Below are 26,002 nucleotides of genomic sequence, written 5' to 3'. Positions count from 1 at the left end.
AGGGAAAAAGATTATCTCCATTTAGAACCTCTTGAGCAGTGCGTAAAGTGCAAAAAACAGGCCCAATTCTCCGTCATGTTTCGAGCTTAAAAGCTCTTTATCAAGCTCTTGATAAAGAGCTTTTAAGCTTGAAACATTTTGTGTTGTCAATAAAAGCACCTTGCAGCAGTACACCTGCGCTGATTGGTTTCATTACCCATTCACCTGGATTGAAGATTTTCCTTCCTCCAGGTCATGGTATATCTAATATAAGCAATTCAAAAAAAACAACTGGACTTGCTGAGCAAAGAGTGCACAGTTCTGTACATTGGGGAGACAAAACAACTGCTCACCAAGTGAATTGCTCAGCATAGGAGGGCAAACTCTACAGGGCAAGACTCAGCTGTCTTTCTACACCTAAAAGACAAGGGACACTCCTCTGAAGAGTACAATGTCCAAATCTTGGATAAAGAAGACCGCTGGTTTGAACGAGGCACAACAGAGGCAATTCATGTCAAGGTGGAGAGACCATCTTTGAACAGAGGGGGGGGGGGCTTCGACACCACCTGTCTGCTATATACAATGCTGTTCTAACATCTGTACCCAAGCGGTTTCAGAACACTTCAAACATCCATTCATGCAACTCTCACAAGTAATACCTGTTTCTAGGAGTTGCATGACACATTGGATAATCCTATCACAGTAACTACATAGAATCAACACCTCTGTGAATTTCTTCAGATGTCACCTCTTTGAAGAGTTACAATGTACCATTGTGATTGGATTAGTGGAAGAGTTTATATGCCGAGAATTTCCCACACCAGTCAGTTGAACTGAAGAAGCTGCTTGGATGAGTAGTGAAATGTCAGCAAATCCAGTTGTTTTTTTTTTTTTAAATTACTTATATTAGACAATACCAAACAGTTTCTACAGATCTGTGAAACAATCAGACAGATAAAAAACAAGCATTAATGCTAGTAACTTAGAACCTTAGTAACTGTATGCCATTAATACAGCATGTTTGTAGCAATGATGTCAGATCCCTTGCTCGTGTTTTATTAACTGTGTGGGATGCCATTAAAATGCATTATATGGCCCAAACTATACCTGTCATTCCTTGATCTTTGGATGTAGATTTTAAAGTTGAATGCCAGGTGCCCCATATATCAAAATTATCCTCTGGAATTTCTGGAAAAAAGAAAGTATCCAAACATGAAACATTTTGTAAATAAAGCTTTACTTTATAGATCTAAACATTCAGAGCAATAGATGGCTTAAAGGAAAACGATACCCCCCAAACAATGTAGGTCTCTATAAAAAGATGTGCATGAAACAGCTCATATTTAAAACCCTGCTTCATGTAAATAAACCATTTTCATAATCATATACTTTTCTAGTAGTATGTGCCATTGGGTAATCATAAATAGAAAATTGCCATTTTAAAAAATAAGGGCCGCCCCCTGGGATCGTATGATTCACAGTGCACACAAACATACCATACATGTTAGGTCACATGAGCCAATTAACAGACAGAGTTCTTTCTTTTGCTTCCACACTTCTTCCTGTTACAGTTAGAGTTGAAGTATTTCTGGTCAGGTGATCTCTGAGGCAGCACAGAGACCATCATGAAATGGTGGTTAAAGGCAAGTGAGGTAAAAGGCAATATTTACTTAAATATATATAACAGTTTGGTAAGATTCTTTAATATGCCACTTAATATGATATAAACTATCTGTTGTGGGGTATAGTTTTCCTTTGCCTTGCTTTGTATTTTTTAACCTGTAATGTTGAACACAACATTAAGTTCAGTTAATCTAGACAAACCCCGGAATAAGTGCTACTAATGTGTTCAATGAACTGATATACTAAAGGCCCCCACACTTGTATAGGGCACACAACAAATTCCAATATAACTGTCTTACCCTTATTGCACTGTGTAGAGGAATAATCCCTGGTTTTGACCAATAGGTGCCCAACCAGGGTGTGTGGTTCAGGAGCCTTGTGAAGCTTCTCTGAATTGACATTGTCCTCTTGCCTTGCAATAGCAGAACGTTCAGACAGGATTGGAGAGTTATTGTCATATGGAGAAACATCCCCGCTAGAAGCTTTATTTGAGTCTGTGGATGAATGTCTTCCTTCTGCTGAGAAAGATGGCTCTGATCTTAGCAACTCAGGACTCCTAGCAACAAACAGAAAACAAGATTAGAACCCCCCCATCTTGCACTTGTGCCCTGTACTAGTGAGGTCAGAGCAGCAGTTGTCTGGAAGAGAGAGAGGTGGATTTTCAAATGCCAAAGAAACACGATGAGATTAGACTATAAAAAATACAATTAGCAGAGCTGCACTAATTGCAGATTGATTGCATTTAATTTACATGCAATGTTCCTGATTTAACATCTGGTAACATGGAAACCTTACTGTCAAAGTGACATTACCCTTACTGAAATATTTCACTGAGAAGAGTTTCACGCCTATAAGCAGTATAACATATATAAAAAAGATTTAACACCAGTACTGCAAAATAAAAGAAACATTTCACATTAAACAAATTCTTGTTCTCATTCTGTAGCATCACGTTTGAAGATAACATTAACGTTTTATGTTTTAAAATACCCACTAGAGGTCAGGCTATCACTACAAGAATGTTTTAATGCCAGCGCACATTGCCATTGAGCTTATAGGGACTCCATTTAGCCTTTTTACCCTTAATAACAGTAAAATAATGGGAATATATGTTGGCAGGGGTAGCTCCATTCCTTCCAGGTAAAGGTAGGTAACAACAGCCTTATTGCAACCTATCCAAAATACCTAATAATAAATTATCTATAAGATTACAGGAAGCACTGTTGTGCCTTATAATGAAGACACACTTTCTGTTTAATAACATTCAAAGCTCAATGACTCTATGGGGCAGATTTACTCGAGGGTGAAGTGGCTAATACTAGCGTCAATTTGCTAGCTTTACTGCCTGCAATTACATCGACAATTTACTAACCAGCTCAGGCATCACTTCGCTAGCGAATTTTCACTCTGGCGAATGGATGTAACTGTCCAACTCAGTAAAATGTCCCACCGTATGCAAATTAACCTGAGCACAAGACTCTAACGAATTTGCACTAGGCAGAAATGAATGCTAGAGCATCTTTGCTTTCAATCGCATTGCCAAAGTAACGCTAGCGAAACATCGCCAGCGTTCGGTGCCCACGGCGAAACTCCACATTCCAGTGAATTAGCATTGTCTGAGCAAATTTTAGCCTGGCAAAGTATAGCGATAGCTGCAAAGCAGTCGCTGGCGAATTTTCGCCCTTGAGTAAATCTGCCCCTATACATTCTGTTTGTGGAAGATTTGGTAGTTTTCTGAGAAACTGAATAGTCAGTAGCAATAGCACTGATACATTTGCCCATTCTTCTATATTCTCTACATAGAAAATAAAGCAAGCTATTATACTTTATGGATTTATATAGTGAATAAAGTACTCCCTCTTGTAAAACATACGAATATTATAAGTGACTGAGGAGGACCATATAAAAACACGAGGCCAAAAGCCAAATCTTTATACAGGTCATGGAACATCGAGGTGACTTCTAATATCCTCATATTTTGCAACAGGGGGTACTTTATACACAAGTTTCAGTGAGTTATGGGACAGAAATGACTACGCTCCGATTATAACCAATAACATCACTAAGTACCGTTTATAAGGATATCATTTACAGGATTTATGGCTCTTGTATATTATACAGTATAACCTTATATCCATATAAACAGTGCTTACTGATGTCATTGGTTATAATCGGAGCTTAGTGATGTCTTCTCTGTCGCATAACTCACTGAAACTTGTGTATTATAATAAACAGTACCCCCTGTTGCAAGGTATGAGCATATTATGTCACCTTGGTGTCCTTCGGCCTTGTGTTTTAATATGGTCGTGGAGCTCCTCGGTAACTTATAATATCCTTATATTTTTATTTATCAAGAGGGGGTACTTTATTCACTATATAATACTTCCATGCCTTGATTATCCTTATAAATGGTGCTCAGTGATGGCATCAGTTACATAGTTACATAGTTAAATTGGGTTGAAAAAAGACAAAGTCCAACCCCTCCAAATGAAAACCCAGCATCCATACACACACTCCTTCCTACTTTCACATAAATAATATATACCCATATCTATACTAACTATAGAGTTTAGTATCACAATAGCCTTTGATATTCTGTCTGTCCAAAAAATCATCCAAGCCATTCTTAAAGGCTGAATCAGCCATCACAACATCACCCGGCAGTGCATTCCACAACCTCACTGTCCTGACTGTGAAGAACCACCTACGTTGCTTCAAATGAAAGTTCTTTTCTTCTAGTCTAAAGGGGTGGCCTCTGGTACGGTGATCCACTTTATGGGTAAAAAGGTCCCCTGCTATTTGTCTATAATGTCCTCTAATGTACTTGTAAAGTGTAATCATGTCCCCCGCAAGCGCCTTTTTTCCAGAGAAAACAACCCCAACCTTGACAGTCTACCCTCATAATTTAAGTCTTCCATCCCTCTAACCAGTTTAGTTGCACGTCTCTGCACTCTCTCCAGCTCATTTATATCCCTCTTAAGGACTGGAGTATAAAACTGCACTGCATACTCCAGATGAGGCCTTACCAGGGACCTATAAAGAGGCATAATTATGTATTCATCCCTTGAGTTAATGCCCTTTTTTATGCAAGACAGAATTTTATTTGCTTTAGTAGCCCCAGAATGACACTGCCCAGAATTAAACAACTTGTTATCTACAAAAAACCCTAGATCCTTTTCATTTAAGGAAACTCCCAACACACTGCCATTTAGTGTATAACTTGCATTTATATTATTTTTGCCAAAGTGCATAACCTTGCATTTATTAACATTGAACCTCATTTTCCAGTTTGCTGCCCAGTTTTAAAACTTAGACAAATCACTCTACAAAGTGGCAGCATCCTGCATGGAACCTATAGTTCTGCACAATTTAGTATCATCTGCAAAAATAGAAACAGTACTTTCAATGCCCACCTCCAGGTCATTAATAAACAAGTTGAAAAGCAAGGGACCTAGTACAGAGCCCTGCGGTACTCCACTAACAACACTGGTCCAATTAGAAAATGTTCCATTTACCACCACTCTTTGTAAACTATCTTGTAGCCAGTTCTCTATCCAGGTACAAATACTATGTACCAAGTACAGAGCCCTGTGGGACTCCTCTAAGAATATTGGTCTAATTGGAAGTTCTCTATCCAGGTACAAATACTATGTTCCAGGCTAACATTCCTTAATTTAACCAGTAACCTTTTGTGTGGCACTGTATCAAATGCTTTAGCAAAGTCTAAGTAAATCACATCCACTGCCATCCCAGAATCGAGGTCTCTACTTACCTTCTCATAAAAATAAATTAAGTTAGTCTGGCAAGATCTATTATGCATACAACCATGCTGGCACACACTTATAGTATTATGATTTGCTATAAAGTCCGGTATCTTATCCTTTATTAACCCTCCAAAAAGCTTTCCTACCACTGACGTCAGACTAACTGGCCTATAGTTTTTTCAATAGAGGCACCACATTAGCAATTTGCCCGTCCTCAATGAATCCTGAAAAATTAAGTAAAGAGGTTTGGCAATCACAGTGCTAAGCTCGCTAAGTACCCTGGGATGAATACCATCTGGCCCCGGTCCTTTGTTGATCTTAACATGTTCTAGTCTCTTTTGAATTTCCTCATGTGTGAACCATGCATCATTAGTTGTGTTACTAGAATTAGGACTATTAAGAAGGAAACCTTCATTAACTGGTTCCTCATTTGTGTAGACAGACGAAAAATCTGAATTCAGAAACCGCGCTTTTATTTTGTTTTCATCAACCAGCTGACCCCCCTGGGATACTAAAGGTCCCACCCCTTCCTGCTTAATTTTTTTAATAATTAGTTATAATTGGTGCTTAGTGATTTAATATTATTTAATATCACCATATCAGAACACACACACACACAAATATATACAGGTATGGTACCTGTTATCCAGAATGCTCAGGACCTAGGGTTTTCCAGATAACTGATCTTTCTGTAATTTGGATCTTCGTCTACTACAAAATCATGTAAACATTAAATACACCCAATAGGCTGGTTTTGCTTCCAATAAGGATTAATTATATCTTAGTTGGGATCAAGTACAAGGTTCTGTTTTATTATCAAAGGAAAGGAAATAATTTTTAAAAATGTTAATTATTTGGATAAAATGGAGTCTATAGGAGATGTTCACTTCCTGGATAATGGTTTTCTGGCTAACGGATCCCATACCTGTATGTTATAATCAGAACGCATTAGGGTCTCATAAAGTACCTGTGTATAGACTGATATGACTAATTATAAATGGCTAGATATATGATTTCTGCATTTCAAAGGATTAAACTTTGGGTAAATATGATTTACATATTCATGAACCATCTCCCTACAATGTAATTATAATGTTTATGCACAATAAGAATGTACACATTCAATTCCCTGCAAAGGTTATGCAGAACCAAATTCCATGTACATAACAATAGATCTCTGTGGTGTTTTGTATAAAGTTGTGATACATTTTGTATAACTTTGTTGTTGGCTATGAATCATTTATGATTCCCTGAATGCTTTCTTTGGTCTTTTTGACATTCATCACATGTGGGCGTTGTGACTCATTCCATGAAATTGTATTTAAGAAAGCTGTTGCTATGTTACAGGATTTGACTTGATTCATATCTCGGAATATCTATTCTTTGTGTAGGGATTATGCACAAATCCACTGTATGTATTGTACCTCCAAGATATGAAGCAGGAAAGCTACTGTATTATAATTTGTTGTTTTATGTGATAACTCTGCCTGGATCTTCCTGCACCTGTCAGTTGGAATCCTGAGTAAGCAGTACCACAGATATACAAGAAGTGAATAACAGGAGAGAATTTCCCAAAGTAACAATAGAAAGGAAGCCAAAACAGCACCTATAAAAATAGGGTTCATCCCTCAGTGTTACTCTACACAGGAAAGTAATGACACATGAATACGTGTCTCCGACAGATAGATGACAGGAAGGAAGGAAAAAAGCAAAATCTTTGTAATAATGATGGACTAGAACTCCATGCTCCATGTAATTTTTCCTTCTAGTGATGCAGCCTTAGCAGGTGAGTAGCTTTTATGCTGTACAAAAGCAGCACTGAGATCTCTCAGCTCTTTACATATTATGTCCCACTTATGCTGAGCCTCCATTCTGAATACAGGGAAGGTACAGGGCAGTTTGTACAAGGGATGTGCATCCAAGAACTGTTGTGCATACTGAAAAATATATATATAATTCAATATGTTTAAACAATATGTTTAAATATAATCGTAACTGAAAGCAGTAATGGTTCATTCCTTTCCATTCTCCGGTTCTGGCTCTTAAAACCATGTAGAAAAACAATTCTTCTCCAAGTCTGTTAATCAGCCGGCTACTGCTACATAGTTTCAAGGGCAAAATAAACAGTGCAGAGAACAGTAGAAGTCGTAGCGCATTTGAGTTTGGCGAGCTGGTGTGAGCTGTGCAAAGCTGACGCTGGCGAAAATTCACCCGTTAGTGAATCTACCCCGAAGACGGGGAGAGAGGAAGGAAGAGCTCAACCCGAACCCGACAATGGCATATGGAAGTCTGCCTGAACTCTCCCGACTAGCGGGTGTTGGGTTGGCCCGCACATCACTACTGTTTACAACAGCAACCACATTTACAGGTAACCTTCTAAAACCATGTAAACATTTTCATTAATGTACACTGTAAATTCTGGCTTGAATTATAGTCTTTTTTTAGGTGTACATCATCTTAAAGGACAGGCACATATTACTGGGCACAAGAACTGTATAAAAAACCTTGAATCACTGGTGGTATTTTTCATTATCGGAAAGGAGAAATTAAATCAATTGCAATTCATAGTTAATTTTGCATACAAAACCATTAACTGGGTATGACCAACCTGAAACCTTTCAATTGTGATTGAATTAGAAGGCTGGGCCCAGGTAGAAATTGCTTTGGACCCATAGGAGAAGCAGCCGCATAGTTTGGTGTTCTCCACTCCAGTTCTTTACTCCTGTTCCTTCGTATATTTCTATCCACTATCCTCTAGCTAAATGAATTTCACTGCATTTTTTCTCTTAAAGGGGACCCGTCAACCAAAATAATTATTCAAAATCCTATTTTATCACATTAGTCAAGCAAAATGAACTTTAATTACACTCTATAAATTATTTGAATCTTGTTTCCTTGAGTCTGGGAATTCAAAATGATAGCAAGCAGGCAGCAGCCATTTTGTGCACACAGCTTTTAAGGAAAGCTTTGCATCATCTCAGAATCTTGTTTGCGCACCATAATGGGGGATGTGATGTCCATTCCCATGCCCTGGCTACACAATGAAATGGTAAAGAGAACGTGGAATGTGGGGAGAGCAGTGACATCTAGGAAGTTCTGAATGGAAAGTGAAAGTAATTGTCTGCCCCCCCCCTCTATGCCCGGGCATATTTTTGAGATTTTTAAATGAGCTTACAACAGCTATGAATGTTTTAATAAAACATAGAAATTGGATTTCATGTTTAATTTGAAAAATACTTTTATTATACAGATTTTTGTGTCTGGGTGAAAGGTCCACTTTAAATCATAGTAATATTAGTTTTGGAAATTAGCATTATTCTGGAAATCAGATTAACGCCGTTTCATAACAAAAGCTATCTAGCATTCAGTAAAGGGAGTATTTATTCTACATCTGTCAACCCACACTATGTCGAAAGCATTAAATGTTGATATGTTTATTACTAAAAGTTGGAATTGGGTGATTTCTAAGCAAATACTGTACATGTTTGATTAAATAAAAGATTATTTTTCTTTCTAATTCATTGCCATTTGGTATTGTTTCATTATGTTCAGTAGCTTATCCACAGAACACAACAGCAAAATGAACTGGGAGAAAAATGTTGTACTTACGATGATTGGGAAGCCTTCCTTCTTAGCAAATAGTCCACTACATCGGGGTCAGTCTCTAACAGACTCATGAGAACTTCATTCTGTAAATCAGGAGGGACCTTTAAATAAAGAACAGGAGACTTTTAAATTGTCTTGTAGATAGGGACCTGGCAGGAATCAAACTTTGGGCCCCACTGGGGCAGCAATGCTAACATATAATATATATATAAATGTAAACACAGGTAAACAACTTCTTATTCCCTTCAAATTTCAGCACTCCAAATAACACTTCCTTCTCACATTAAGAGATTACATAGCAAGGCCAGTACAATTGTGTGTTCTGTTGCCAAAAACAATAGAAGCCGAGAGAAACCCTTCCTGCATAAAATAGCTAGGACATCCAAGCCAAGAGTTATTTCTAATCTCAAAAGAGTGGGAAAAGGTTATTGCATGTCTAATGCTATGTACATTAGAGCACATGTACACACAACAGTGAGCAAAAAGCCAAAATCTGCCATCTCAGACCTGTTGGGAAGGCACCTACAGTATCTCAATTTGACATTTTCATGTTCTATGCTGGGTTTAGCCTGAAAATCTGATTTTTTTCAGGGGTTATCGGCAAAAACCTGAAAAATGTAAGCAATTCGGGGGGGGGGGAGACAGAAACATATGATCGATTCAGATTTTCACTCGATTTTATCGAGTTTTTCCACAATCTGGTTGAATTGAGTTATTTTATCAGTAAATAAGCTAAAATTAGGGCCTAGGAGTTTGGTTGTGTTTTTTTTTTTTTAAATAAAAAATATTAGTTAATAACCCCCTAAGTTTCTTTAGGTTTAATAACATATATCAACCAAAATGCCTACTTCAGATCATTAATTACTGCATATTGACTGCTTGCTAGCAAATGTTGATCTTATAATGGTATTATGTAAATAGTTTTATATATGTACACTTTATATCACTCTATTCTTATTGTTGCTAATACCATTTGTCATGAAGTTACATTTCTGGACTCTTCACTATACACCAAGAAGTTACAGCAAGACTGTCGTATGAAGAAACATTCAATATTTAACTTATATAAGTACACTTACCATAAAAAGGCTTTCAAAGTGCTCAATCATTTTCTGTACAACTGCAATTATGATTGTACTTTCCTCTGCGCGGGCCGTACTCTGAACTGTAAACTCTTTGTCAGATGATTTCTGCTTGTGCAACAGGTTGGGCCCAAATATTGTGGCCAGGTTTAAAGATGTCATTTTGTTCCCAGTAATCTGGTAAAAATCACATTAAACACAGTAGAACATGAAAGGAATGCTCATGAGTGCATTTTTATTGGCTACAACTACTTTGTTCAGCAGCCATTTTAGTGATATTGGTTAGTGCAGCAAACTCCATTATTTGTATATAAATATGTGTCTTAAATGGTTATAAATGCCTAAGACTTTAGGCCTGGAAGAGTAAAGTCAAGAGACGTTGATGACCCAAGTCAAGGTTGATTATATTATCAATTAAAGAATCTTACCAAACTGGAACCAAACTGGAATATGTATTTAAAGGGGTGGTTCACCTTTAATTAAACTTTCAGTATGCAATAGAATGGCCCGTTCTAAGCAACTTTTACATTGATTTTCGTTATTTATTTTTTATAGTTTTATATTTATTTCCGTTTTTCTTCTGACTATTTCCAGCTTTCAAATGGGCGTCACTGACCCCATCTTAAAACAAATGCTCTGTAAAGCTACAAATTTATTGTTATTGCTAATTTTTATTTCTCATCTTTCTAATAAGGTCCTCTCCTATTCATATCCCAGTCTCTTATTCAAATCAATGCATGGTTGCTAGGGTAAGTTGGACCTTGCTACCAGATTGTTTATAAGGCAAATTGAAGAGCTGCTGCATAAAAAGCTAAATAATTTAAAAACCTTAAATAATAAAAAATTAAAACAAATTGCAAATTGTCTCTGTATATCACTCTTTACATCATAATAAAAGTTAACTCAAAGATGAACAAACCCTTTAAGTAAATATTGTCCTTTTACACCATTTTGTGATGGTCTGTGTGCTGCCTCAGAGATCACCTGACCAGACATAATGCAGCTTGAAGAAGTGTGGGAAGTAAAAGACAACTCTGTCTTTTAATTGGCTCATGTGACCTAACATTTTTTAAAATGGCAATTTTCTATTTATGATTACCCAATGGCACATACTAGTAAAAAATTATATTATTATGAAAATGGTTTATTTACATGAAGCAGGGTTTTACAAAGGAGTTGTTTTATGCAATACCTTTTTTTAGGGAGCTACATTGCTGGGTAGAGTTTTCCTTTAAGACTGGAAGTGACATTGTGGTGTATTTTGTTCAGTTAGCACAAGAAGCCTATTGACTTACCTCTTGTCCATCTTTGTCCATTGTGTCATCTGCATGGTTGGCAACGGTTGAAAGGAACTGCAACAGCCTGTGTAGTGTATCACAGTTGCAGGGAGGTAGCAAGTAAATAAGTAGTTGTAACGTAAAAAGTTGGTCATCTGTATCTAATACTACAAGGAGCACAAAAGAAAAAATAAAATTAGCAGTGCTCATGTTCATGCTAGCATGCTGTAGGTGCTGATTACTACAAATACTAAGCCCTTTGGCTAAAGTATATCATAGGTTAGAACTAACATGGTGGCAGGTAAAGGATACTCTCATCAAAATGAACAGTGTTTATTTATAGGTGAAATCGATTAGTAACACAGAAAATTCAGTGAAGATTACAAGAAGCCAGAAGGAGCCTTGCACACTTAAGGATGTTACAGTATATAGCTTTCAGTCACAGATCTCTATACTGATTAAATATTTTATTTTTAAACTGTCACTACCAAAGCAAGCAATGTAATAAGTCATACTCCTTTGTACCCAAGCCCATGTAATCAGCCTGACTGGCTGTCTGACTCGTTACCTCACTGACCACTGTGCTGCCTGTCACTGACCCAAAACAGCTAATGGCAATTGGCATTGATATCCCATAGTTTATTGTGCTAAGGAAATCAAGTATAACATTGTTCAACCTACACAAAGTATTAATAAACGCTGTATAGAGTTCTCTGGTAAGAAGGGGATCCGGCATATCTCTCAGAAATTCTTTCAGCAAGGCAGCAACATCATGAACACTGTGTTCTTCTTCTAAAGCCACATCTATGCCACGGTCAAACTCTTCACGTAACTGAAGAGAAAGGAACACATTTCTAGGGGTGAATTTCAGCAGCAAACTACATCCTGTCAAGCTTCTAATAGAAATCTTGCATATTAAGTTACATTTAGTTGGGTTATCATTTTCCTATGGTTAACCACATACACACAATAATGTAAAAAAAAAGTTTGCACATTATATATATATATATATATATATATATATATATATATACAAAGAAGAAGGTAAGCACTCACAGGTCTTAAAATGTTCAAAAAGTGAAAATTTATTGAAGAATTTTTTCTGAAAAAATTCTTCAATAAATTTTCACTTTTTGAACATTTTAAGACCTGTGAGTGCTTACCTTCTTCTTTGTATATCCTACCGTTTTGGCGCAGCACCCAGGCACTTTATACCCTACAGACGAGTAGTGCCGGCCCTCTTTGGACATTATATATATATATATATATATATATATATATATATATATATATATATATATATATATATATATATATATATATATATATATATATATATATATATATATATATATATATATATATACAGTATATATATTGATCTAGCTATCCATGAATACACATAAAGGGCCCCAATACTATACCCTCAAATGGTATTGCTGAATTGTGCCTATTACAGGGAACTAATCATTTTCTTGAAATCACACAGCTTTGTTTCCAAGTTGTACCCCCTGCTGGCTCATTGCAATAACAATTTTAAAAAATCAGAGGGCTATGGGAAGTAATAAGTCAGGTAGTGGCTGGCCAGCGAAAGACAATAGAAGTTTAAGCAAAGCAAAACTACAAGCTAAATCAGTAACACTTTCACAGAAATGTAGCAGAAAGAAGTTATGGAAAATAGTCACCTATTACCCTGTAGATCCAGCTTGCTTGCCCTTTAATGTGCAGAATATATGCAATTATCCTATATTCTAACCATAAAATATCAACATATTCAATGCAATTGCCTTTCTTATATATACACAACAGGAAAAGTTACATAGAAAGCAAGAATAGATAGATAACACTACCAGCTACAAACACTAATAATACGTTTCTACTACATCAGTTGAACAAATACCTGTCGAACTCTCTTTTTGGAACTTCCAACCCTAAAGATCCCCACTGTCTGGAGCCCTGTAAAACAGAACTGATTACTTTAGAAAAAAATAACTATTATGCAGATTTCAGCAATTAAAATTATCAGGGTCAACATATAATTTAGGGTAAAGTCAAACAGAAATTAATTATTGAGGGCCTGTGCCTAGGGTGACACAGGAGGGTGGTCCTGGGGTGCCTATATAATTGATTAAATTTTTTAAAGAAAAATAAAAAATCCCTCCTGCCACCGTGGGAGACTTTTTGTGTAAATCTGGCAGCGGAGCTGGGGGGTGAGTGAGGGGTACCATGCTCATTGCAACGAAAACCCTCAGTGATGCATACCAGAAGTGATGGTACCCACAGCCGCGTGAGTGACGTGACTTTTGTAAGTTGGGGGCGCAGGATTCTAAATGCAGCTCTGGTGGCAGATATGTTTAGTACAGGAAAACATGAAGGTGTAATTTCTGTCACATGGCTCACTGAAACTTGTGTATTATAATAAATAATGTACTGCACTCCCTGTTGTAATCTATGATAGTAAGTGTCACCTTGGAATTCTGTAACAGCAACTTTCTATCCGCACACACACAAATTTTCTGCAGTGGGGAAATTGCCCCTTCTTTTTATTTGTTTATCAACATTTGGGGGGGGATACAAACTCCCTTCATCAGGAGGGAGGTTGTACCCCCCGAAACGTTGATATTGGTGGTGTAAACAAATAAAAAAAGGGGCACTTTCCCCACTGCAGAAAATTTGTGTGTGTGCGGATCCGTGAATAGAAAGTTGCTGTTACTAGGGGATTAGGCCGGGTCTACAGAGAACCAGCACCACTACTGCAGAGAGTAAATTCCGGGTGTGCAGTATACCTACAACATTACCTTGGAATTCTGTGACATATATATGGTCATGGAACTCCTTTGTGACTTATTATAACCTTATAATACACAAAAGCCATGAATATCTTGTAAATTATATCCTTATAAACGGTGAGTTCTGATGTCATCAGTTATAAACGGCGAGTTCTGATGTCATTTCTGTCACATGACTCACTGAAATTTGTGTATTATAATAAATAAAGTACCCCCAGTTGTAAAATATGAGGATATTAGAAGTTACCTCGGAGTTCCATGACCTGTATAAAAACACTCGGCCTTTGGCCTCGTGTTTTTATATGGTCATGAAACTCCTCGGTAACTTATAATATCCTTATATTTTACAAGAGGGGGTACTTTATTCACTATATATTTTACAAGAGGGGGTACTTTATTACCTATATATCTTACAGGTTATTTGTGGCTCTGTTATTATTTTATTGTAATGATATAAAGAGTCAGCTCATAGTTGACATAGTCAATTGTTGACGTTATTTTGTCATAAAAATACAGTTGCAGGCTTACCATACTTTTCTAAATGTAAACAGCAGCTGTCCACAAGTCTGGGAACTTGCCGGTAGATAGGGTTCAGACTTAACTTTTTGTCCCTTTCTTTTTCTTTCTTACTTTGGGCCTCTGCTGGCAGTGACAGCTGCAAAGCTTCTAGGAGTCTAGACTGATTGTCATCAAGATCAGTAATAGAGTCTACAGACATTGCACCCTGCAATATAAACATATATTTAGCAACAAGCATCTACTAGAACATCATATAAACCACTATGGCTCCTGAACTACAATATCATTTTAGAATCTTCAACCTCTGAATCAGAGGGGACTTTGGTTGAGTAATGGTGGCCATACGCTATTAGATACGCTCATTTGCATATGCAAATTAGGGGCGGAAGGGAAATCACATAACTTTTTTGGCATAAAACAAGGAAGTAAGAAATGTTTTCCCCTCCCACACCTAATTTGCATATGCAAATTAGGATTCAGTTTGGTACTCGGCCGAATCTTTCGCAAAGGATTCCGGAATCTGGCAGAATCCAAAATAGTGGATTTGGTGCATCCCTTATATAAACAGTATCCTGCATAACCAACATGCACTGATGTGCCTAGCCGTCTGAATCAGAAAGCATCAAACAAACAAAGCAGCATGAGACCGATCCAAAATATATTTATCAGACAGTTTTCCTTTGATCCAGCAATGTGCTCTAGGCTCCACTGGCAAGGAAGGAAGAAATAGAGGATTTGAATGTGCTTTTTTAAAAGTAGGTTCATTTTTAAGCTCTTACAAATGCAGTTCTGTGGAGGGCGTAGGACTTGACACGAGTCATCTGCTGAGATGAAGCTAGATAATTCCTGCAATCAATGATTTCACTTCCAAAATATATACTGGTTCCCACAGTAAGACAGTCTAATCACAAGAAGTTTTTTTTTTTCCTTGGCCCGGTCATGTATTTATTTGATCTGGAACTCTGAATAGCTCTGCGGTTTGTTTGTGAGGAAATTGAAAAGCCAAGGAAGCAGATGATATCCAACAAACACCAAACAATATGCTACACAGTTTGTGCACTTTTGTGAGCAGTGATATGAGGTATGAACTGTAATGTTAAACTCTGGACGCCTACCACCCGCAGTGATGTATGAATCTCCCAGCATGCTCAGTCAGACAACAACTGGTGATTCTGGCATGTGTGGTGGTAGTGGGAGAAGGATACTGCAGACCCTTCTGTTCTACAGTAATACTGATAATAAATGACAGATGCTTTATCTACAAACATTTACAAAACATTTTAACTGTATATGCTGCTTTACATGTATGCTTTTATCATTCAAACATAACTAGACTGGGAGGCCCATTTATCAACATTCTCATTTTAGTGGTTTTAAGGACAAGGAAAGTGTAATAGTAAGTTCAGCTCCATTGAAATGCATACCTTTATTCTCGTTTGAAGTTATTAATTCTGATTACTTTCCAGACTATTATCAGTTTAAAAGCATCAGTTTTAAAAAAAAAAAAAAATGAATAAAGGAAAAAAAATCCCATCATGCAGTGCTTCGTTTGCAAGACCAAGACTATTTACTTGCGCAGTAAAAAGTATTACTATTAGGTGTATGTGCCCAAAATAAATTCATGCACTTGTGCAGTGTGAGCAGAAGCACTTGCAAACATTGAGTCGCTACCCCAACCTCCATTCAGCACAAACCAATAGCAAGCAGTTGCTATGGTGATGTGCGACAAAGCCACCAATCTGCCAAGCTCTTAGTATTTATTGCATTGTTATGCAAAAGAAAATGGCGGCCACAATGAAGCTTTAACACATCTTATCAAAGCACACAGCAGGAGAGATCGGAAGAATTGAAAAAAAAAATAATTTAGCGGTCAGGTACAGGCATGTGTTTTCTTTTAAATACTAGGGCCTTGGGGTACAGGTTTTAGTTGTTGTTCAAGAGTTTTTTTACATATATGATTAAACGCTACTCCTCTAATATCTAGAATGCCTTGTAATTTATTATAAGATCGAATATAAAAAGGACATATGAAAAACAGCACAGAATGATCCAAAAAAAACAAATGCCTTGAGTTTTTTGGGCAATTACTAGTAAAAAAAAATCTGAAAACCTCTAAAAGCCCGAAGGGCTAAAAAAATAGAATTTGCACAGCTCCCATTAACTTCTATAGGACCTTGAATGCTTTTTTCATGTTGTTCATAGTTTTAACAATTTATAATTCTCACATTTTTCGAGTTTTAAAGACAAAGAAACCCCACATATTTTTAGAGAAAAATTTGATTTGTGAAAAAATAGATTTTGAATGTTAGTAAATAGACCTCTTAAGACTTTTCCACTGCTCGCTAAGAAAGTAGACATGAGTTACAGCAATCTAAGATCTCTTTGTTAAATGGTCAGTGAAAGCATCTTCATGCAGTTTGCTATTAACAGAAACACTTAATCATCAACAAAACATCTTAGATGACATTCTGGTTTCCATCAAGCACTGAGGTAATTAAAAGCTGACAGCTACACTACATCATCGGGATTTAATAGTTTATCGTTTCAATATGTTAGGGAGTTGAGATTTAATTGAAAATTACTCTCTATCAAGTACTGCTTCTTTGAAAGAATTTCAGCCCAAATACGCAGCTGGCTTGGCCACTGATATTTCAAAACTAAAGTAAAAAGAGCCAAATAGCACATTCAATAAAAAGGGTGAGTCAGTGTGAGCATAATAAAGTGAAAGTGCAACAATAATGCTTTTTTTTTTTTTTTTTTACAAAATTTTATACCAATTTAAATAGGGTCTTGTTGGTTTTTGTAAAGCAGGGATCTCCAACCTTTAAGCTAGTACTTTAAGCTGCATGAATCCATAAAGGTGGCAAAACAATTCTATTGGGTTCATTTATTATATGTTTAAAACTTTTTAGAGAGGCATAAGATATGGTGATGCAAATAATGGAAAATATCCTTATTCAGAAAACCTCACAAGCATTCTGGATAATAGATCCCATAGCTGCATAATTTTTGTTCCAAAATGAAAATCAGGTACACTCAGAGCCAGCCCAATAGCTTTGAATATGATGCCTGTTGTCACATGCAGTAATCTTGTAATGCACAGATAAACACATATGGCTAACCTTTCACTCTTCACTTCTTCACAGCATGCACCCGCACAATATATATAGCATATACAATAATAAAGAATGGAGCCAAGTAGTCTATTCAGTGTCATTAATGGCATTCACATACATCTGCATGCACTAGTTACAAGCTGTACTATAGCCCTTAGCTTACTACTTATATCAACTACATAGCAGCTACAGTATGGGGCAAGTGTTGCTTTAGGTTTTCCTGGGTTTAACCATATTGCACATCTTGCCTCTGCAGTGCAGGTCTTTGCACAATTGCCTGTGACTCCTGATGCTGAGCTGTGGACCTCACAACACATTTTCTATCCTCCATGAGGAACACAGCATAGCCATTCCACTAACATGGTAGAGTCCATCAGAAAAGTCACACAAGAGAGGTCATTTACATGTTCCTCAGGGAGAAGTGCAAGATTACTACTACACAAGAGCAGGGCTATTAAAGGGGAACTAAAGTCTAAAATAGAATAATGTTAAAATGCTGTATTTTGTATACTAAATATAAAAATGAACTTACTGCACCAATAAAATAAATGATGTATGCTTTCAAATTTGGCCACAGGGGGGTCACCATCTTGTAACTTTGTTATACATCTTTACAAGACCCTGCACATGCTCAGTGTGGTTTGGGCTTCTGTTGGGAGGTTAAGCTTAGGGGTCATCATAAATTATCAACAGCACAAGTTAAATAATTTCTGCCATAGAAGCAGATACAGCAAGACTGATTAATAAACAGAATATGCAGACTGCATTGTCTGTGGATACAAATCGCTATACAGTCGATGGCTGTTCTACAGGGAAACAGACAAAGCTGCTCCAGTTCTGGGAAGTAAGGTGGGGGGCTCCCCCTGTTGTTTGAAAGTATGATCATTTCCCTGCAGAGCAGTTTGGGACTATCTGAGGTTTCCTATCTGCAGCTGTCAGAGCAAGTAAAACAAATGGGGAATCTCACTGCATACAGTCAAGTTTCTTATAAAAACAGTATGCATTTTTTAATTAAAGTATATTGGAGATAGATTCATTTTTCATTTAAGAAAGTAAAAATTGGATTTTATTTTTTGCCTTTAATGCTCAATGAGGCAGCACTTCTACCCGGGAATGGGTGTTCCATGCACCTCACACCCAATAAAAATCCAATCCCTGTTCTTACAGCCGGTCATAAAGCCCTGCGACAATTCTGTATCATGGAAATACCTTTTTTTATATTAAAGTACATAACTGTTTCGTACAGTGCCCTTGAGTAGAAACTCACCCTCCTCCTTGCCCGAGGTGCTGCTTCTGGTGTATTGGGGGAGGTCGATTCATTTGGTGTTTCTGAAGTGGAGCTCAGAGATGAATTACTGCTCGAGAGTTCTTTATTCTGTCTCTTTGATCCAAAGGGTAAAATTGAAGCTACAAAATCGACAACATCTTTCTGCTCTTCTTTTTGAGAATCCTGACGAAGTTTGTGGGCTCTGTCATTGGCAATAACTTGTGATAGTGGCATTCCAAATGCCTGCGGTAAGAATTCTAAATGAGTGACATGAAAAAAAAAGAATCATCAAACAGGAACATACAGTACATTATTTGTACATACTGCATGGGAGTATTCATGCCCTGAAGACAATGCTATAGTAAAATGATTGTATTGTACAATCTGTTAATCTAAAAATAATCTGATTTTAATTAAGATAATGGGGACATTTTAAGGATATTGTCACTGGGCCAGCACATCTAGATTTGACATAGAAATAAAGAAAAAGAGTTTCCATTTCATTTGCTTGCTCAGAGAGTGTGGATGGTGAAACTGCCTATTAAAGTAGCTAAATAAATGGTGCTGTGTGGAAATTGTACTCAATATAGGTTAAAGGGGTGGTTCACCTTCAAGTTAACTTTTAGTATGTTGTAGAATTACCAATTCTTGATAACCTTTCATTTGGTTTTCATTTTTTTGAGTTTTTAAATTATTTGCCTTCTTCATCTAAAGTTTTCCAGCTTTCAGGTGAGGGTCACTGACCCCAAACTTCTGTGAGGCTGCTATTGTATTGTTATTGTTACATTGTATTACTTATATTTCCATTTGGGTTTCCTAAATTCATATCCTAGTCTGTCATTCATACCACTGCTTGGTTGCTAGGGTAATTTGGACCCAAGCAACCAGATAGCTGTTGAAAGCAGAGCTGCTGAACAAAAGGCTAAATAATTTACAATCTGCACATATTAAAAAAAATCAGACCAATTGCACATTGTCTCAGAATATCACTATCATATAACTCTACGTCATACTAAAAGTTATTATGAAGGTGAACAAACCCCTTTCACATAAGGTTAGATTTAAGATTTACAGTAAATCCCTAGGATTTTGTGCTGTATTTTCCAACAACTGTATTAGGGTGTGGGGCAAACAAAGTGGCAGTAACCTCAGAATAAGAATGAAATTTTCTGCAGCCAGCCCTGACAGACTCAGGAACAGCAGCCATGGCTGGGAAGAAAATGTATTTTATATATATATATATATATAAATGTGGTAACCACTGATTCATTTGAAAATTTAAGGGAAACTAGTCATTTTTATTAACAATTCCCTAATGTCAAAATACGTATTATGGTGATAGGGAATTGTTGAAGATGTTAAAAAAAGTGGGAAATATCTCTTGATGCATTTTGTTACACGATAAATGGATACAGGTCCTCTGAGCAAAAAAACAATTCACGAATTATTCCATGATGAATTAATCAGTGATATTAAATAACAATTGATTGAAAGTGAACCCAGTATCCAGATTAAATGCCTTTTAAATCCAATAAAAAGTTAATATCTTACAAGAATAAAGTGCATAAGTTAAAAATAAATTATTGAGGTGCTGAAGGAGTCAAATATATAGTTAATTAATTGCCAACTCTAAGGATTAAAGTGTGATGCTAATCAAATAAATAAATGAAATTCAATTAATTAGACTAATTCCTTTCAGAAATAAAATAAAAATCAATTGATCTTCTATTTTACAATCCCCAAATTCATGAATTTTAAAGTGCAGTGCTATAAATAGTGTTACAATCCCAATCGAGAATGAATTGTTGGTATGTTGACAAATTACAGAATTATGTGACCAGTATTAAATTAGGATCTAAAAACTTGTAAAACCATGCGTTCAATTCATATGAAATTGGTAGGAAAAGGAAAAAAGAACGGTGGTTATAAAATACCACCAAGGTAATAGATCTGCCCTACAAGTTTTACTGTTTAGGGGTTGTTCACCTTTGGGTTTTTTGGCTGCTGACCCCTATTTGAAAGTTCAAAAAAGTCAGAAGAAAAAAACAAATAAAAAAAAAAATGAACAACTGGGCATTCTATAACATACTAAAAGTTAACTTAAAGGTGGCTAGACTATAAAAACATGATATAAATCGTCACTTTAGGAGTTTCTATGGAGAAACGATGTTACGTACATTTAAAAAGTACACTGCATCAATCATATTTATAATCTCTGGCGTAGGTGGAATTCAATTACCAGCTATTGCCACTAACTTCAGTTTAGTGCATCATAGTATTTACTGCAAAACCGATGCATAATCATTTCAGAGTTACTGTAGGCAAGAGCTTTCTGAATAATACATTCATAATTTCTACTTTGCAGAGCACATTTTTATTATTGCTTTGATGCTTTGCATTTGCTATTGCTTTATATTTGTTCCCTTAATTCTTTGCCCCCAGAAAATGTATACTATTAACAGAACAAATATTCCAGGTTTCCAAAGTAAAAGATCAATCAGCACGTGCAATATCTTTTATTTATTTTTCCTTATAAGAAAACTATAATGTAAACATGAAGCCCTTCTGGAGACGAGATCTTGGAGCCAGTATAAACAATGAAGTAAACATTTTCCCAAGTTTTAACATGCCGAGGTGCGTATGCCAAACCACAATATGTTTCTACATGTGCCATTTGACTTCATAGGGTGACAGAGCAATATGTAGGCTATGATCAGTTACTTATTAACAGCTCATCACCAGGACACTCGTGTAAGGACTCTCTCTAGGACACTGACTGAGGTCTCATGGAACACAAAAAAAAAAGCACAAAATAAAGATGACTTTTTATTGCAGGATGTAGACACTGCTTGTGCATTTGATATAGGAAGCCATGATCCTGCTACCCATATCAAATTTACAGGAAACCTGTGCTGTACTTATGATAGTAACTTTGATTCACATCGAGGTCACTATTATACATAAAGGCCCATAGGCCCCACATCAGCAGTTTGCTGTGCATCACTGGACAGCTATCACAAGGCTAAACAGCAGAAAGTATTTTTAGCATATCTTTTCTTGGTTTTACCTTTGTCTTTGTTTTTCTCCTTTCCTAATGAGTCCAGCTTCTTCCGCAAAGACTTTTTCCTCTTCTGCCCATCTGAAAGTACATTGTATTTAGAATTGTTGCAAACAGAAGTACATGATGTTATATAGTTTGTATATATACTTGTGTATATATACTTATACTGTTAACATTATTAATATGCCTTGAAGCAGTTTCTATATATATATATATATATATATATATATATATATATATATATATATATATATATATATATATATATATATATATATATATATATACATACACACACACACACACATATGTTCAATAGACTGGATATTGGGCTTATCCAAAAAGTCATCCAATCCTCTGAAGTCATTAACAGAATCAGCAATCACAGAGCATTTCACAACCTCACTGCTCCCACTGTGAAGAACCATTTACACTGCTTTAAGCTGAAATTTTGTTCGTGAAGTCTAAAAGGATGGCCTATTATTCTTCTTGTAAAATACGGTTCCCTGCTATTTGTCTATAAAGTCCTTTAATGTACTTGAAAAGATTAAGTCACTAGCAAGAACTTTTTCTTAAGAGAAAACAACCCCAACCTTGACAGAATTTCCTCATAGTTTAATTCTTTCATCCTGCTAACCAGTTTAGGTGCACATCTCTGCACTCTCTCTAGCTCATTAATATTCTTCTAAAGGACTGGAGCCCAATACTACTATATGCTTAAAGCTAGGCCTTATTACATATCTATAAAGAGTCAAAATCATGTTTTTATCCCTCAGTTGACTGGAATAAAAAAGGATGTATATAAGTATTTCAGCAATTTCATAACATTATATATGCCCCACGTAAAGTAAATTTCATAAATATTTTACTGAATCTGGGTAAATATTTACAATTAGCAGTGTAAATTGTGATGTCTCTAATTCTACAGTATCATAGTAATGTAAAACATACTGAAAGTCTATATATTTTTCGTGGACAACCCTAAATTTAAATGCCTTTGTGTCACATGAGAAAAATATTGGCATCAATTGATCAAGTTAATCAAGCAAAAAAATAAGGTCCCTAAGAGAGGTATTTATCAACTCTAATATTTAATAACCTGTCACGCACAAAAAATACATCTTATATGTTAACAACACACAACCTCCTAAATAATAAAACAAATATAAAGAATATTTTTACTAAGACTATCACAGTTCATCTTTTCTCTTTAAACAAAGCTTTCGCTTACTGTTTGCTTCACACATTCCTTTTCTGCATATTTACCCTTATACAAGAGAGTAGGAGGTGCTATAATTCTTGTCTCAACAAACCACCCTCCACTAAATTTATTATTCTACTTTCATAGCATTTTTTAACTTGCTTATATGGATCTTTACATCAACATTTACAGTCTGCACCTAGTTGCTCTAATTGACCTAGTTAATCACATTGGTCTGCTTGACCTACCTTGACCAATTCTTTTAGTTGTCACTCTACTTTCAGACACTAGTTGTACTGTCTTCTCAGGTATTGATTGTACATGTGATAATGCTATATCTTAAGACATTGTGTGATGTGACAATAAGATTGTAATGTACTATATATGCCTTTATTTTGTATGGAGATACACCGTGAAATAAATAAAGAGAAGTTTAAAACATTTACAGTCTGCGAGACATACAGGACAATTGCCTACCCCCAAATTAGGGTATGAAAAGACTAGATATAATAATTATTATGGACTTCACTGCCAACAATTCCTTTATACATTAATTCTCCCCCTACATAAGGGGAGACTCCCAATAATTGGGCATCCCTTGGGAAACTTAAATGTGGTGAAAGCTGGAAAGAGTCAGAAGAAGAAGGCAAATAATTAATAATTAAAAAAACTATAAAAAATAAAAAAATTAAGGCCAACTGAAAAGTTGCTTAGACGTAGCCATTCTGTAAGATACTAAAAGTGAACTTAAAGGTGAACCACCCATTTAAAATAAGTATAGACAAGACAAAACACAACGCCACTGAAAATGTGCTTCAAGGAATCTAGTAAACAAGGTCAAAATCCAAATGACCAAGAAAAATCGGAGCATTCCCAAGTTCACAGGCGGAACTATGGATAGTCAGCATACAGTAGGTACCTGCCTTGGTGGCAACTATTTTTCTCCATTGGATAACATGGAGTCTTTGGGTGACTGCATTCCTGTAATTTGGGGGTTTCTAGATAGCAGGTTTTCCAGATAGTTGATCCCATACCTGTATTTCAAATATGGGTAACGGTGTAGTTGTACTTGCCTGGAATGCCAAAGCTCTTAGCTCGGCTCTGGTAAATAGACTTTGGCAAAATGATGTAAGCCTGGTAACCAGTAGGTGGATTAATTTACCAAACGACTATGTTGAAAATATTGTAGTTTCTTATACAGTGTATTGCCACATATTTATTTAGCACATCTATTTTAATGATGGTTAAACTGAAATGAATATCATTACGAACAAATAGAACTCTAGCAACAATAAAAATGGGTCTTGATGGGCATTCGTGTATGGTGTACAAATCTCCAGTTTAATTGTTTAACCAAAGCCTTGGTATATTAACTGTTGGAATCGTCTACTGGAAAGGAAAATGTTTACCACAATGATTAGGTGTCCGAGATCAACAAAATCATTCTTGTTATGATAGCATTCATAAAATAGCTTTTAATAATTTGTTATTAGTGTTGATTCTGTTTGTGTTACTGCTTACATTTCCAGAGGATATTTATTTTCTCCATTCCGCTTGTCATGCGTGTGTATCCTGGCAGCCATGCAGAAATATCTAATTACGTTGTTTTGGGCATTTGGTAGTCCCTAGTTCAGTCACAGTTCAGTGGGCATACTCATGGCGTGAACGTCAGATTTGTGTTGAGAACTTTTTGTACATTTCTGTAGAGCCTTCTTCGTACATGGAGCATGACAACAAGAAATATGTTTGAATGAACCAGAATCACCGCAATTGCTTAAGCCAAACAATTTACTATTTGGAAGCATAACAAGTGTTTTTACTAGCAATATGGTTAGATGTTTTCAATTAGCAGTAGATACCACAAATAACACATTTAGCTACATACATATTTATTTGTCCATCAAATTCACTTTATAGGATATTTACCATACTTTTATTTAAAGGACACCTATCACTAAAATAGTTTCCCCCACTGGAGGTGTGGGCTAATAGAGGCACACTCTACCAGGTCTGGTGTACTTGCTCATTATACACCTGCATGTGTGCCAACATGGCAATCCACACCAGGATCTCCCTCGCCCTCACTGGCGAGGGGCATTTTTAGTAAAAAGAAAAGAAAAATATTGTTTCCCCCTAACTTGCTCATTATGCTCATGTGTGTGCCCCAACATGGCCAACCACATCAGGATCTCCTTCTTCACTATGATGAGAAGGGCATTTTTAGTGAAAAGGGAACTATTGTTTCTCCCCTAACGGCAGAGGTAGCACATAGGCACAGTTAGTACAATTACTACAGAATATGGATAATCTGTATATTAACCCCCAACTGTCAGCCCCAGTCTAATCACAGTAGAAATGGACAATAAGCACTCCATCAATCCCAGACATGCCAGAAACATCACTAAACAATTTCCAATGAACACTCCATTTACTTCAGACATTCCAGTAAGATAGGGTTGACAACTTTCCCTGCTGCTAACTTCAGGCAGGGTGGTGACGTAGCAGTGGTGGGGTAAAGATGTTGGTGCGATCAACGACCAGCCAATCACCGCATCAATCTCAGGGAAAACCTGGCAGGCAGTTTTGACCTGGACAGCCCTTCTGGTGACAACCCTATAGTGAGATCTTTAAAAATGAAAAAAGGACCTTACTAACTCCACACATGCCAGTAAGATCACTGAAAAAAATCCAATAAGCACCACACTAACTCCACACATA

The 26,002-nt window shown here is 36.4% G+C and overlaps 1 protein-coding gene across 4 annotated transcripts in view; it reads right to left on the bottom strand.

The window, feature by feature from the left end:
* The window catches only part of LOC108708384 (rho GTPase-activating protein 6), a 130,392-nt gene that overhangs the window by 5,672 nt on the left and 98,718 nt on the right, over window positions 1-26,002 (bottom strand). For all 4 annotated transcript variants that reach the window (XM_018247036.2, XM_018247034.2, XM_018247035.2 and 1 more), the window contains 10 exons: window positions 22,090-22,161; window positions 19,023-19,279; window positions 14,649-14,844; window positions 13,232-13,287; window positions 12,013-12,163; window positions 11,350-11,498; window positions 10,052-10,231; window positions 8,976-9,073; window positions 1,902-2,158; window positions 1,087-1,167 (listed from right to left, as the gene is read on the bottom strand). In XM_018247036.2, the coding sequence (XP_018102525.1) occupies window positions 1,087-1,167; window positions 1,902-2,158; window positions 8,976-9,073; window positions 10,052-10,231; window positions 11,350-11,498; window positions 12,013-12,163; window positions 13,232-13,287; window positions 14,649-14,844; window positions 19,023-19,279; window positions 22,090-22,161 (1,497 nt within the window). The remainder of the gene's footprint in view (window positions 1-1,086; window positions 1,168-1,901; window positions 2,159-8,975; window positions 9,074-10,051; window positions 10,232-11,349; window positions 11,499-12,012; window positions 12,164-13,231; window positions 13,288-14,648; window positions 14,845-19,022; window positions 19,280-22,089; window positions 22,162-26,002) is intronic.

The sequence above is a fragment of the Xenopus laevis genome, chromosome 2L, assembly GCF_017654675.1.
Source record: "Xenopus laevis strain J_2021 chromosome 2L, Xenopus_laevis_v10.1, whole genome shotgun sequence".
Lineage (NCBI taxonomy): Eukaryota > Metazoa > Chordata > Amphibia > Anura > Pipidae > Xenopus > Xenopus laevis.
Note: the sequence above shows the minus strand (reverse complement) of the source record. Positions and strands in the feature narration are given on the sequence as shown.